The following is a 15,065-nucleotide window of genomic DNA, read 5'->3' on the forward strand; positions in this document are numbered from 1 at the left end:
GGCGACCGTGGTTACGGCGGGGCAGGGGGTGCGAAGAATCTCCGGGTTACGGGAGGCCACCAAACAAAACTGACTCTGGCGACGTACAACGGCCGCACGCTACGGCTTGACTCGCATCTGGCGCAACTCGAGGTGGAACTTGGGAAGATTAGGTGGCACATATTAGGGTTATGTGAAGTTCGAAGAGAGGGGGAGGACACCATTACCCTCGAATCAGGTCACCTAATGTACTTCCGAGAGGGAGACCAACAATCCCAAGGTGGCGTTGGGTTTCTGGTTAATAAGTCCCTAGCTGATAACGTTGTGGAGGTGTCTAGTGTGTCGAACAGGGTAGCGTACCTTATCTTAAAGCTCACCGACAGGTATAGCCTCAAGGTAGTGCAAGTGTACGCACCGACCTCGACACATTCAGACGATAAAGTGGAGGATATGTTTGATGATATATCAAGGGCCCTCCACTTCACTACAAAGACCCATTACACCGTTGTCATGGGGGACTTTAACGCTAAAGTGGGAGTACAGATTTGCGGCGAATCGGCAGTAGGATCCCATGGATTTGGAAGCAGGAATCATAGGGGGCAAATGCTCGTCAACTTCCTCGAACGTGAGGGGCTCTTTTGATGAACTCTTTTTCAAAAGCAGCCCCAAAGGAAGTGGACGTGGCAAAGCCCCGACACTATGACTAAAAATGAGATTGACTTCATCATGACGAACAAGAAGCACATATTCAGAGACGTCTCCGTGATCAATAGGTTTAATACCGGTAGCGATCACCGACTTGTCCGAGGCTCTCTGAATATCAACTTCAAGGCTGAACGTTTCCGTCTGATGAAGGCCAGGCTCCGACCAACACTGCTCCAAACCATGACAGGATCTGAAACGCTCCAGTCAAATTTGGAGAACCGATTTGCCGCCGTGGAAACCACAACAGACGTTAACCAGAACCACGAAAATGTGGTTCGGATCCTCAGGAGGAAGGTTCGAGATTCTGTAACATGCAGCGTAAGGGCAAGAAATCAAAGCTTTCGGAAGAGACATTAGGGCTTATGAAGAGACGACGTGAAAACCCACCTGTCACTTCGTCAGCTAAGCGGGCTCTAAACCAAGAGATCAACAAGCACGTACGACGCGACCTCCGGTGCTCCAATACTCTTGACATTGAAAGAGCAATTGAGCTGAATCGGGGTCAAAGGTGTTCGTACAATCTCTTGGAAGAAGCCACTTGACGAAGCTGACCACAACAAGTGGAGAAGTCGTTTCTTCGGTGCCGGCAGTCCTTTCGGAAGTGGAAAATTTCTATGGCCGGTTATACGCATCGCATGCATCTCGACCTGATCCCGGAAATGAGGATTCTAGAGCCACATTAACGCGCCATTTCACCGAAGACCTGCCAGAAGTCAGCAGTGGCGAAATCGAGATCGCTCTGAGACAGCTCAAAAATGGAAAAGCCCCTGGCGAGGATGGCATTACAACAGAGCTATTAAAAGCAGGAGGAAAGCCCGTACTGGGGGAGCTCCAGAAGCTTTTAATGCCGTCCTGTTTGAAGGAGAACTCCAGAGGCGTGGAGTAGGAGTGTTGTCGTCCTGTTCTTCAAAAGGGAGACAAAACCCAGTTGAAGAACTATCGACCCATTTCCTCCTAAGCCACGTATATAAGCTGTTCTCAAGAGTGATCACGAACCGACTTGCGCGAAGACTCGACGAATTCCAACCACCGGAGCAGGCTGGGTTTCGGAGCGGATACGGCACCATAGACCACATCCACACAGTGCGGCAGATTATACAGAAGACCGAAGAGTATAATCAGCCCCTGTGTCTAGCATTTGTGGACTATGAGAAGGCCTTTGACTCGGTTGAAATCTGGTCTGTTCTGGAGTCCCTGCAGCGTTGTCAAGTAGATTGGCGATACATCCAAGTGATGAGATGTCTCTACGAAGCCGCTACAATGTCCGTCCAAGTACAAAATCAGCAAACTAGGCCCATACCGTTGCATCGAGGAGTGAGACAAGGGGATGTTATTTCCCCGAAACTGTTCACTAATGCAATGGAGGATATGTTCAAGACGCTGAATTGGAATGGACGTGGCATCAACATCAATGGCGAACACATCTCTCACTTGCGATTTGCTGACGATATCGTCATCATGGCAGAAACGCTGCAGGACCTACAACAAATGCTGAACGACCTGGCTGAATCTTCTCTACGCATCGGCCTACGGATGAACTTGGACAAAACCAAGGTCATGTTCAATGAACATGTTCTACCGGAACCGATTGCGATACACGGCGCCGTTCTCGAAGTTGTTCGGAAATATGTATACCTCGGGCAGACATTGCAGTTAGGTAGAAACAACTTTGAGGACGAGGTGAATAGGAGAATTCAGTTGGGTTGGGCTGCATTTGGGAAGCTACGTCGAGTCCTAACATCGTCGATCCCACAGTGCCTAAAGACGAAAGTCTTCAATCAGTGCGTCCTACCTGTCATGACTTACGGAGCCGAAACGTGGACACTGACGGTACGGCTGGTCCACAAGTTTAAAGTCGCTCAGCGGGCTATGGAAAGGGCTATGCTTGGCATTTCTCTGAGGGATCGCATCAGAAATGAGGTAATCCGTCAGAGAACCAAGGTCATCGACATAGCCCACCGAATCAGCAAGCTGAAGTGGCAGTGGGCTGGCCATATTACCCGAAGAACCGATAACCGTTGGGGTAAACGAGTTCTAGAGTGGAGACCACGACTCGGCAAGCGTAGTGTAGGACGTCCTCAGGCACGGTGGAGTGATGACTTGCGCAAGACGGCTGGCAGGAGCTGGATGCGAGTAGCCGAAAATCGATCTCAGTGGCGTGCACTTGGAGAGGCCTATGTCCAGCAGTGGACTGCGATAGGCTGATGATGTATCAATTGAATGATCAGTAATTGTACAGTTTAGATAAATATATTCTGTGAACAGTTGTGACGTTCATGAAAATGTCACGCACACATGCATCGACGAGCTTTTATCGGTGCTATCGGTGCTGTAGGTAGGTACTGAGTGTCGTGCATCGAGCACATGCGTGTGTGAGTGACATTGTTACAAACTGTAGTACATAGATTTACAACTGTTTCATCATCATCATCATCCTCCGAGCCTTTTCCCAATCATGTTGGGGTCGGCTTCCAGTCTAACCGGATTCAGCTGAGTACCAGTGCTTTACACTACTTTACATTACTTTACATTACAGAAGCGACTGCCTATCTGACCTCCTTAACCCAGTTACCCGGTCAACTCGATACCCCTTGGTTAGAGTGGTGTCAGACTTACTGGTTTCTAACTACCCGTAACCACTGGCAATGATGTTCAATGACAACCGGGACCTACAGTTTAACGTGCCATTCACAACTGTTTACAAGAGCATATATTTAAACCGCGCGGTTATTGCTTCTTTCTACATAGATTTATATAGAATAAATATTTAAATAAACTTATTTTTAGGTACTTAAAAGTATAAAAAGTTATTTAATATCAGCAATACATAGTCAAGCATCGAATTAGCTGATAAAGTATTTCATAATCACATAATATAACTTTGGACGGATTCCTTCAGACTAGAATAAGTTTTAAAATAAATAATATCATTATTTTCATTTGGTAGTCATTACTTTTTAACATTATTATTATTTAAAGATAATAATACAACTTCTACTAACGTTAAGCGTAAGGAATTATTTTTATCATAAGTATAGAAATGTATTATTTCTTAGCGGGGATGTTTTTGCAGACCCACTCCATTCCCTCCTGAAAAATGGTGAAATTCTATTCAATTATCCTAATTTTATTCATTCACATGTTTGAGTGTAGTGTCGCTAATATCAAAATAGTACATAATGAAATATTATTGTATTGTATTTATCTTTTTCGAGATCCGAGTTGCCTTAAAATGTTGCAACGTTTGTTCGTCCAACCAAACACCCAAGTCTTTTAAGTCCCACTGCTGGGAATAGGCCTCCTTTCACACAGAGGTGAGCAGTAGTGAGCGTTAATCACCATGCTTGAGCAATGCAGATTGGAATTATATTTGTTTCTAAGTGTAATCTAAACTTTATTTATAAGATTACTAGCCGCTCCGGCTTCGCATAGCATAACAGTATTTCTCCACTATTTAATGTATGTTATTATACGTAAGACCCCTTCTCTTTAATCACTCTATCTATTAAAAAACCGCATGAAAATCAGTTGCGTACAAAGGGACAATGGGACATAGGGACAGAAAAAGCGACTTTTTTGTGGGCATTGACTAATTTGTGGGCGAAGTCTTACTCACCTTGACTCCAGTGCCATCAGTAGCTACACAGGCTTGTATCTGCCAAGTGCGATCCCTTATGAGGTGCAGACCTAGGTGCTGGGCTATCTCACTGGCTGGTAATGCTGTAACAGATTTACAGAGTTCTTGATTGATCTATGGATGGATTGTGTAACAGAACCCGAAAACAATGTAATTTCCTTGCTAATGTGAAATAAAGGAGTATGAAATTAGAAGATATGCTGAGCTAACCTCATAGAAGGAGAAAGAATGAATATTTCCAGTTGTTTATTTAGTTTAAATTTCAAATAGAGCTGAAATCAGCCTTAATAACTTCACTGTCCCACGAGTCATATATTTGATACACACCGATTGAGATTAACTATTGTGTCTGCATCGTGGACAGTGAAGTGGTTATTAAGTAAATTAATTCTAACCATATATTTTTATCATAAAGTAGATTTCATAAAATGCTTAAAGATATACAAATAAAATGTAATTCACCTGTAGCCAAGTCTTGTTTATTTGCATACACCAGCAGTGGTACGCCACGTAACTTGTCATCTTCCAGTAATTCTGCTAACTCTTGACCAGTTTCCTCCAGTCTTTGGTGATCAGAACAGTCCACTACGTAAATCTGTAACATATTTAAAATACACATTAGATACAAAAATAAAATAATCTTTATGTGGTGCAGTCCTAAGTGAAGTAGAGTTTTGCTTGTTCACAGTTAAAGATTATTTATAAAAATAATATTTTTAATGTCCTATTACACCTACACATAGTTATTTTTATAGTGATATGTAATGTACTCAATTTTCCATTACGTAAATAAAAGCAGGACCTAATAATAGCCTTTTTAGGATGGCAACCATAGATACACACTTACAGATTTCAAATGATGATGCAAGATAAGTAGAATACTAACCAAAATATCGGTATTTTCAAAATAGTTTCTCCAATACGGTCTTATCTTCCTCTGACCGCCGATATCCCACACATTTAGCTTAAAACCATTGGATAAAACTGATTTAATATTAAAACCCGCTGTGGGAGTGACATGATTCACATCTTCTGACGCCAACTGCTTCAGGAGTGTCGTTTTACCAGCATTGTCCAGTCCAAGAAGTAGCAAACGCAACTCTTTGTCAGGGTTAGACCGCAGCTTTTTCAAAATATTCAGTAGGCCCTAGAAAATGTGACACAAATCATTACAACAGATAGACATTTTTTATCACAAGAATATCGTTATTTCGCCCAATTTACCATCATGGAGAAGATCTTTGGAAGATAGACTAAGTGCAATTCAAGTTTTTGTTACTAAAAATCAATGTTTTTCATCGTAATTAAATTATTTCTTCGCGACTTGCGTGAATTGAAGGAAATTTCAATTTGTTGACATGTCGCCGTTTCTATGGAAACGAAACGATGAGAACGTTCCGTGTTAACTTTATGAGAAAAATAAATGAGGAAAAAAATAAACGATTAAAAACGAAGTTCCCACTAAAAACCAAAAAAAAAAATATTTATTTAAATCATAATATATTACAATTAATATACTTCTTATTTTCAAGCAAGGTGTAAAATGAAACGAAGTTCTCGTTCAGAAACTGGCATGTGATAGAGAAAAAAGGCCAACTGACAATTTCTAGACGTATTCTTCATTGTCAATTTCACGTTGATGGCTTGTAGTGGCGTGCGCACGTGTTTACAATAGAATAAACGATTGAAATAAATAAAATATATCAAAATGGGCAAGATTAAACAGGAGCCCGTAGAACAGGAAGAGCAGGGAGACGTCAGCATTAAGAATGAGCCACAAAGTTACGATGAGAAGGTAGACCACTGCAGCGTGATCGCGAAGCCGATGGCGCCGAAGAAACTCAGCAAAAAGATCTACAAACTAATTAAAAAATCTACTTCACACAAAAACTACATTAGAAACGGACTTAAAATCGTGCAAAAGCAACTGCGGCTGGGAGAAAAAGGGTAAATAAACATGTAATTTTTTTAATTTTGAGGTTATGTCTTGTAAATACGCATTGAATCTCGTTATCAACACCTAAGCATCTTGACCTAGTAAAAGTAGAGCTCTTTTAGTTTATATATCTTTGGACTTGACATCAAAATGTCCAAACTTTTAATCTTCTGCTATACTGAACCCCAACTCAAACCTAAGAACAACGAAGTTAAAGAATAAGTAACATTAGATTGACCCTTCCCATATTGTAACACACCAATTTTAACTCATCCCTATTCGACTCATCCCCTTATTGTAACCACCCAAACCAAACACCAATTTTCATTCTCCAAAAAAGTATTCGACACCAACCTCTTTCTTTCCAGCCTCGTCTTCTTCGCCGGAGACATATCCCCGATCGAGATCATGTGTCACTTACCTGCCGTCTGCGAGGAGAAGGACATCCCGTACTGCTACACACCAAGCCGCAAAGACATTGGTGCAGCTATGGGTACCATGAGGGGCTGTGTCATGGTCTTAGTAAAGGAACACGAAGATTATAAAGATTTGTTTGATGAAGTTAGAGGGGAAATTAAGCTGTTAGGACATCCTATTTAGGTTTTTAAAGACTATACATATAGGGGTTTGTTCTGATATGTATCTCGGTATACTGGCTAGCGTTTGTGATGTCATGAATTTAAGCCATCTTATTGTATTAGTTAGGCTAATGTTCATCGACAACATTAATATCCGTTTTCTTATAACAAGGGTTTACTTTATGGAACACTAGCCGTTTTCCCGCAGTTTCACCCACGTCCCGTGGGAGCTACCGCCCGCACTCTGATAAAATATAGCCTATGTTACTCGCAGATAATATAGCTTTCTAATGGTGAAAGAATATTTAAAAGCTGTCCAGTAGTTTTTGAGTTTATCCATTACAACCAAACAAACAAACAAAGTTTTCCCCTTTATAATATTAGTATACATAAAAATGCATAGTAAATACTTTGCTTTTTTATAAACTGATGTTTATGAAGTCGGTGAATTAGGGCCTAAGAGAAGTGTGATATTCATGTTATGACATACATATGGCTAACAGAAACATGATTCTCAAAGAATTGTTAATTTATGATGTTACTAGCGCTGGTCAGTTTACTGAGATAGATTTCAGAACACAGCTAGCTAGGATATTTTGTAGTTAAAAATGTTGTGCTATGAAATATTGGCAATTTGTAAATTGTATGTGTGCCTTAGTTTTCTATAGTAACTTTGTTGTACAAAAAGATGTATTCTAAAATGGGATTTTCATTGTGTACATATGTCTCTACCATCCATGCATGCTGAGGCCTTTTTAAGACAATTTTAATGAAATGTAATACAATTTTTAGTTGAATACATTGGTAGAATCAATGTGATGAGTATGTAATTTGTTAAATACATTTGTTGAATGCACAAAAAATTATAGTGAGTGTTGTTTTTGGTATTCAACCTTATTTTTTTTTAGACAACATCTTTTTGTATGTAAATACCTACCTCAATGTACAGCAAAAAAAATATGTTGGTATTTGTTTCAAAAAGCCCCATTATAGTAGACTATGCCAAAAGATGGCTAGCTAACTAGACAAGTTTTCCTAGTAACTGGTGTTATGTAAATTAATTTCATAGTCAACATAAACTACAAAATATTGTAATTATCATGAGCCTTCCAATTACTATATGATAAGCTGGAAGTAACTGGTTGACATCTTTTCTTATAGTTCTTGCTAGGCTCCTTATAAAGCCTGATAAATACAATTTATTTGACACATATAAATAGTATGAATTAGGTATATTTTTTAAGTTTAGGTTAAGTACAAAATATTGGTTTTCAAGGATTAATATTGTGAAATGGTGTTCTTGTGAACCAAGATTTTTAAATATAGACATTATTACTTATTGAATTGTTTTATTGATCTGAATATGTAACCCTTCCTTAAGAAACCTGCGTAGGTACACTTCAGGCCAAAAATTATGACCATACTCACAAAATCTTTGAGAAATTATTTTTTCTTAATTATTCATCATAAATTCTTGGGGAAATTAATAAAATGGGGAAATAAAACATCAAATATGAATTACACATACATTTAATACACTTATTAAAATCTATGGGTACGTAAAAAATGGCAGATTGTCATTTTACTGACAGTGAAGATTGGCAAAATACAATTACTTTAATTATGCACTAGGATCACTAGAATATCTAAGCTAGAAGTCTAGATTCGCTTTATGGAACACATTTCAGTAGATTTAAGACAATAACGTAAGTTGAGATGTTTTCTTACAATTTTGATGTCAATGAATGTATGAACAATTATAATAGAATATCAAGAATTATTGATTTGGAACAATCGCTGATTAGAGAATTAATTTTAATTGCTGAAAAGTGTAGTTAAAAAAACTTTAAAAGGTCTCTGTTATACTCAGTTATATTAAATCTACTGAAACTTGCTCTCAAATATAATTAGTAATTGAAGCAGTATTTAATTTCATAGATTAACCCTGCTTTTGAATTAGTGCCCAGTAATGTATGAGATCATAGTAAATAATTAAATATTCATTAGGATTGTTGCTCTTATACACTTGCTTGCAAAAAATTGATATTCAGTTACAAATTATATAACTTGGTCTAACGATAATTAGATAATGACTGAACTTGCTGGTAGTGTAATTTTTACTATTATACCATCTTCATGAAAAACCTCGGATTACTCGTAAATTATACATGAATAACTGTAGAGTCAGTCGTTCTAAGGCCCATATTTCCTTCCAACACGAACGTCCATTTCTCATAAAACAATTACATATTTACTTTGAAAATTAAACGTGAAAATTCATTTTAAACAGTTGTTTTAAGAAAACTAACGTGTATTTTATCGGTAAACTTGGTCATGATAATACATAATTAAATCCTTTTCTTTGCAAGAAAGTGCACAATATAAGACAATACGGGTAGCTTTACATGTCATGGAGTTACGGCGTGCTCGGTAAAATGATATCATTATGACTATTAAATATAGTGAAAGTTATAGATAAGAATAACCTGTATGTAGTGGAAAGTGACGATGACATTTTGTACTTCAAATTCTTAGGAGATTATTTAAACTACAAGTACGTATATTGGATTTGTTTTAAGTACAGTATTGATGTAGCAATTTAAGAATACTGGGTATGTTTTTGTGGCCTGAAGTGTAATGATGGTCGAATATGAGATCACTTGGAAAGCTAGATTTAAAAGGTCACACATAATGAGCAAATTGTTAATTTCAAGCTCCCTAAAACAAATCCAACACTTTTATGGCCAGTTTCACAGATTACTGATAAAGTCTCTGATAGCGTATCAGGAACCAGGTTATGTGACAGATAACCTATAACTTTTGCTTTCGCCTCGGATAGGTACTGACAGAAATTATAAGCAGCATTTATCTGGCAGATAGTGTTAACTATTGGAACTAACTGACACTTTATCGGTAACCAGTAAAACAGGGCCTTAATATTACAAAATTTTAAATCTACAAGACGTGTCAAATAAAGTCCGAACTACCACCAAAGCCGTAATCCAATTTAGTTCTTCAAACATCCACTTAAGGTTTAAAATCGTTCGCACAATACGCTTAGTTAAGGCTTAAAGAAATTGGTATTTGGGAACATTGTGCGTGAATTTGGTTTTAGGAAATATGAGCATACATATGCTTATGTAAGGGAAATAAGCTCAACTAGCAAAATGAATGCCGTTAAGTAGCAAGTAACTTATAGATTAATATCATATTTATTACGATGTTCACAAATATGTTTAATTGACTATTGTTACTCATAGGCAAACATTTTGCTAGTCTAGCCACATTTTAAGGTATTTAAGAAATAACAAGGTTTCTTGAAGTCTGAAGAACAGTTGTATATTTTACATAAAGAGCAAGTCAATTCACACTTTTGCTGTTAATTTCTCTCCAGCGAACTTTAGAATTAATAACATCACATTTCAAGCGATTATTTAATTTTCTTCAATAGCATTACTGAATTTTAAATGGCAATACAGCCATTAATAATGTGACTTTAACCTTTTAAAGGATATAAAGAGGTCACATAAGCCTTAGGCGTCACGCCATTGGCTGAATCAAAAACATTATCCTTCAGGGCTGCGCTTAGGCATATCACTCACGCAAACTATATTACGTACCCACTACACTCAACAATCGAATAAATCTCTCAACACACATCACTTATTAGTGTTCGGTCGGCAAAAAAAAACTTGTACCTATAATTAAAAAAATATATTGAAATAGGTAATTTAAAGAAGCAAGGCAATATATTTGCACTTGGTGCACAGGATATGATAAGATCTTTCAACTATGTCGCAAAATACAGTTTTATCGATCCCTTAAGCTTGGGTTTCCTAGGAAAGCGGTGCCGTCATATAGCGGCCGTCTTATTACGGACGCAAATAGACGGTCGTCTTTACGGTGATTACATGTGGAAAGTTCCACGGCCGTTTTAACACACCGTCATAAACTTTTGTTAGTTGTATCATACTTACTAACCTGTTTTATTTAATATTTCTCAAATTTCACAACACCAATTCTGTTTTAGTTGACTTTTCTATAATCTTTACTTTTTATGTTAGATATTGCCTTCGTGGTTTCGAACGAAATCTATTAAAATTTCGTCGTCCTTGCTGCTCCAAGAGTTGTAACAAATTTTTGACGTTGTTCCGAAAAAAAAAAACACAAATACGTATTAAAAAAGCTTCACCGCTTTCAATAAAACGTTCACCAAACTATCTGACACCGTCAAGACGGCCGTCACGCAAATGGCGGCACCGCTTTTTGAAGTTACGGCGTCAGTTACCGCTCTCTAGGAAACCGCCCCTTTTTGTTTACATAGACAACGTTCTGGTGATGTCTTTCACCGCTGTATTACGGTCGCTATATGACGGCACCGCTTTCCTAGGAAACCAAAGCTTTAGGCTCAAGTTCACCGACAACATAAACGTTCGTTTTTCTTAAAACAACTCTGAAAATTCATAGTTAACAGTTGTTTTAAGAAAACTGACCTTTATGTTGTCGATGAAGCTTTCGCACTTTGAAATTGAGTGTAACCACAGAAAACCTTTGAAATAAAATTAAAAAATATCATATTCATTTAAGTTAATTTTGCCGACCGCACAGAAAAATCTTTGGTTTCGCGTGGTTTGACCGTACTGATCACAGTTCTGATTATGTACCTATCACAGACTACGCCTATCGAACTCTTTGAAGCAATGCCCGTACAACTAATTACTTCAACCTTTGGATATGATTTTGCTGTAGAACTTTTATGGATTCCAAGTAATTCTTGTTGGATTTAATAAGTATACTCAGAATTACCATCTCTGTGTAAAATATACTTGAAACTTAGGGGTGAGTGTACCATTTGATTATAACTACCTATAACCAAACCTTGACCAGCCGGAAAATTGCCACCCATTGGTCACTTGAAAATGGTTGGGTTACCTATCGTTAATGTCAAAGGGTGCTCTCTGAAAGTCTCAAATATTTCTTTGTTCTTAAAGGGATTGGGGAATCTGAATACAGTTTTAAATATAACAATACTCACTTTTGTAATCCAAAGAAGTAGACACTAATAGAAATCAGCTTTAATAATGTATTTTTTGGACAAGCTCAATATTATTTGACTCTTTATAACATTTTTTGTAAAGTTTCTACAGCAAAATCAAATCCAACCATCATCTTAAAAAAAACTCTTAAAATAAAGCTTTTTAAAATGGCGCCTTAATCCCTAAATTACTTACTAAAGTAGGAATAGTGATGTAACTAGTAAAGTGTACAAAAATATATCGATGACATAACAAAATTTAATAGTTTTGATTTTAAAATGTTGCCCAGTTAGAAGGATTGCCAGATTTTAATTAGATTAATAATTAAGAAAACCTTTGCATTGTTTTTGAAACAGAAAGATATGAAACAAAATCTTACTTTATTTTTATTTTGATTAGTCTATTCTAGTGCTGTTATGTAATTAAATTAATTTTGCAAGATAAAACCAGAGCTAAGACATTTTCTGAATAATTTTTAGCTCAGGGCTCAGATTATCAGCAAAAACGCATGATGGCACTATAGTAAATCTCTCTCAAATATTACTTAAAATACCTTTTAGAAGCCACATAGCAGAAGACAAAAACACACACACTCAATCGTGCTTTTTTTAATACAGCAACCCCAACGTAGAAAAATACTCTCAACTGGCAACCCCGGCAGAAAATGGTGATACCATTCTTTAAAATTCGTTCCTAAAGACCCTAACATGAACCTCTACAAGCACCAAGCTACACTACCTCCAAACTGCACTCACTTTTAACATGCTATTTTAAACTTTACGCCTTTGTGTTAAGGACTAAAATAATATATCTTTATGAAGAAAAAAGTAAGATTAAAATAAGAATAACAAGAGCAACAGGGTATTAAGATAGCTTGAAAATTATTATATGATATATTAGCTGAAGATATAAGAAAGTTAAGACGTTGAAATTTTTAAAATTTCTAACTTAGCGATGAAAAGTAAAATGTATTCCTCAACAAACCGACACTTTAGTGTATTCAAAAGCGTTTAAAACGAGACCTTAGCGTTAATAGATTGAGCTCAAATTCGCTTGCCTTATCCGCGCAACTCAATTTATTTATATATTCAATGAAAAATAGACTAAAAACTATGTTTAATAAGGTCGAATATCGCTCCGCGCTTAGTGACCATACTGTGAGGCTGGCGTTATTATATGCAAGTAAAAAAATAAATGCTTACTTATTAAACTAATATACACATACATAATTTGCTTACAAACTGACAACTTACATCTAAAAAGAAGTCTTTTACATTTTAATATACAGATTAAACTTAAATAATTGATTACACAGATAAATGAAATTATATTATGTGCTTAGAATTAAAAGATACAGACATGAAAATTAGCAAAACACAAGTACATAAGCTACCCATAATCGAAAGGCTGAATAAATACCAAAAGTTACCGTGTTTTAATACCAAGACATACTTATCATAACGAACACAGAAGATTTTTTCAGATCTTTTGCAGAATACTTGCGCAATCTAAAAAAATAATCTACTTGAAATTCCCGCATAATCACTAGCTAATACCCCAAAATTAAGACAAAAATAAATTTTGCGCAAAAATTGCGCTTACTTGCGCTAACTTGCGCAACCAAAATCCATCTTTACTAAAGATTTTCAGATGTAAATACGCCATTTTCGACACCAGCCTCCTACCCGAACCGTGTATTACATAGTATTTATTTAATTAGTGCAACGACAACTATTCTAGTGAGCAGTGTTTAAGTGTAAACGTGGAAAAGTATCAATATAGTCAGTATTGTGCTCATGAAGCACATCGATACTGGCAGGAGCACCGCAAAACGGAGGGACCTGGAATATAACATTACTTTTAGATTTCAGAAATTTGTATTTTGACTTGAGTTTACTGTAACAAATATTTGAGCCTGAGGTAATCTTTGTGAAGGTATAGCAGATTTAATGTTTTTTTTTTCTAAGTCTTCAAAGTTAGTTGGAGTTTTCGGCTCTTCTCCATAAGACCAACTTTTTGGAACCGTGCAACCAATGTGACATTTCACAGAAGACGTAAAAAAACACAAGACTTTGAATTCTGCTCGCATTTTTTCCACACAGAACATAATTTTTGGGAAACATTTCAGTTAGTTAATCATGAAAGTCGTGCTTTTGCCTTTGTTTGTTCAAAGAACACCTGTCAATAAAACAGCCTTAAAATTTACTCTACTATTACATCACATACCTCCAGTAAGGCAGATGTCAGAGGGGCGGCTGTGGGTGCGGGTGCGGGGCCACGTGCGGGGCGGTATGCGGGGCACTATGCGGGGCGGTGGCAGACCGGCACAGTGCTGTTGTTACATCACATACCTCCAGTAAGGCAGATGTCAGAGGGGCGGCTGTGGGGTGCGGGGCCACGTGCGGGGCGGTATGCGGGCACTATGCGGGGCGGTGGCAGACCTGTTGCACAGTGTCAGGGGGCGGCTGTTGCTGCGGTGGCAGACCGGCACAGTAAGTAAGGCAGATGTCAGAGGGCGGCTGTGGGTGCGGGTGCAGGGCCACGTGCGGGGCGGTATGCGGGGCACTATGCGGGCGGTGGCAGACCGGCACAGTGCTGTTGTTACATCACATACCTCCAGTAAGGCAGATGTCAGAGGGCGGCTGTGGGTGCGGGTGCGGGGCCACGTGCGGGGCGGTATGCGGGGCACTATGCGGGGCGGTGGCAGACCGGCACAGTGCTGTTGTTACATCACATACCCAGTAAGGCAGATGTCAGAGGGGCGGCTGTGGGTGCGGGTGGGGGTGTGCGGGGCGGTATGCGGGGCACTATGCGGGCGGTGGCAGACCGGCACAGTGCTGTTGTTACATCACATACCTCAGTAAGGCAGATGTCAGAGGGGCGGCTGTGGGTGCGGTGCAGGGCCACGTGCGGGGCGGTATGCGGGGCACTATGCGGGGCGGTGGCAGACCGGCACAGTGCTGTTGTTACATCACATACCTCAGTAAGGCAGATGTCAGAGGGGCGGCTGTGGGTGCGGGTGCCCACGTGCGGGGCGGTATGCGGGCACTATGCGGGGCGGTGGCAGACCGGCACAGTGTTGTTACATCACATACCTCAGTAAGGCAGATGTCAGAGGGGCGGCTGTGGGTGCGGGTGCGGGGCCACGTGCGGGGCGGTATGCGGGGCACTATGCGGGGCGGTGGCAGACCGGC

General features: G+C 38.8%; 2 protein-coding genes and 1 long non-coding RNA gene across 3 annotated transcripts; 1 reads left to right on the forward strand and 2 right to left on the reverse strand.

Annotated features, from left to right (window-relative positions):
- Positions 1–3,224: 3,224 nt before the first annotated feature.
- LOC110381101 (ADP-ribosylation factor-like protein 3) lies at positions 3,225–5,706 on the reverse strand. Its single transcript, XM_021341308.3, has 5 exons — positions 5,546–5,706; positions 5,208–5,468; positions 4,784–4,916; positions 4,301–4,404; positions 3,225–3,774 (listed from the first exon to the last, which is right to left on the reverse strand). The coding sequence occupies exons 1-5, from the start codon at positions 5,549–5,551 to the stop codon at positions 3,730–3,732; spliced, it is 549 nt and encodes a 182-aa protein (XP_021196983.1). The 5' UTR covers positions 5,552–5,706; the 3' UTR covers positions 3,225–3,729.
- A 215-nt stretch (positions 5,707–5,921) lies between these two features.
- Positions 5,922–8,174, forward strand: LOC135118380 (H/ACA ribonucleoprotein complex subunit 2-like protein). The gene is made up of 2 exons (XM_064040229.1): positions 5,922–6,268; positions 6,626–8,174. Exons 1-2 carry the CDS (start codon positions 6,030–6,032, stop codon positions 6,855–6,857), a joined length of 471 nt encoding a protein of 156 aa, XP_063896299.1. The 5' UTR covers positions 5,922–6,029; the 3' UTR covers positions 6,858–8,174.
- A 175-nt stretch (positions 8,175–8,349) lies between these two features.
- Positions 8,350–14,250, reverse strand: LOC135118381 (uncharacterized). The gene is made up of 2 exons (XR_010277544.1): positions 14,098–14,250; positions 8,350–13,712 (listed from the first exon to the last, which is right to left on the reverse strand). It is a non-coding gene; the product is annotated as an uncharacterized LOC135118381 (long non-coding RNA).
- Between the last annotated feature and the right edge of the window lie 815 nt (positions 14,251–15,065).

This window comes from Helicoverpa armigera, chromosome 21 (assembly GCF_030705265.1).
Source record: "Helicoverpa armigera isolate CAAS_96S chromosome 21, ASM3070526v1, whole genome shotgun sequence".
NCBI lineage: Eukaryota > Metazoa > Arthropoda > Insecta > Lepidoptera > Noctuidae > Helicoverpa > Helicoverpa armigera.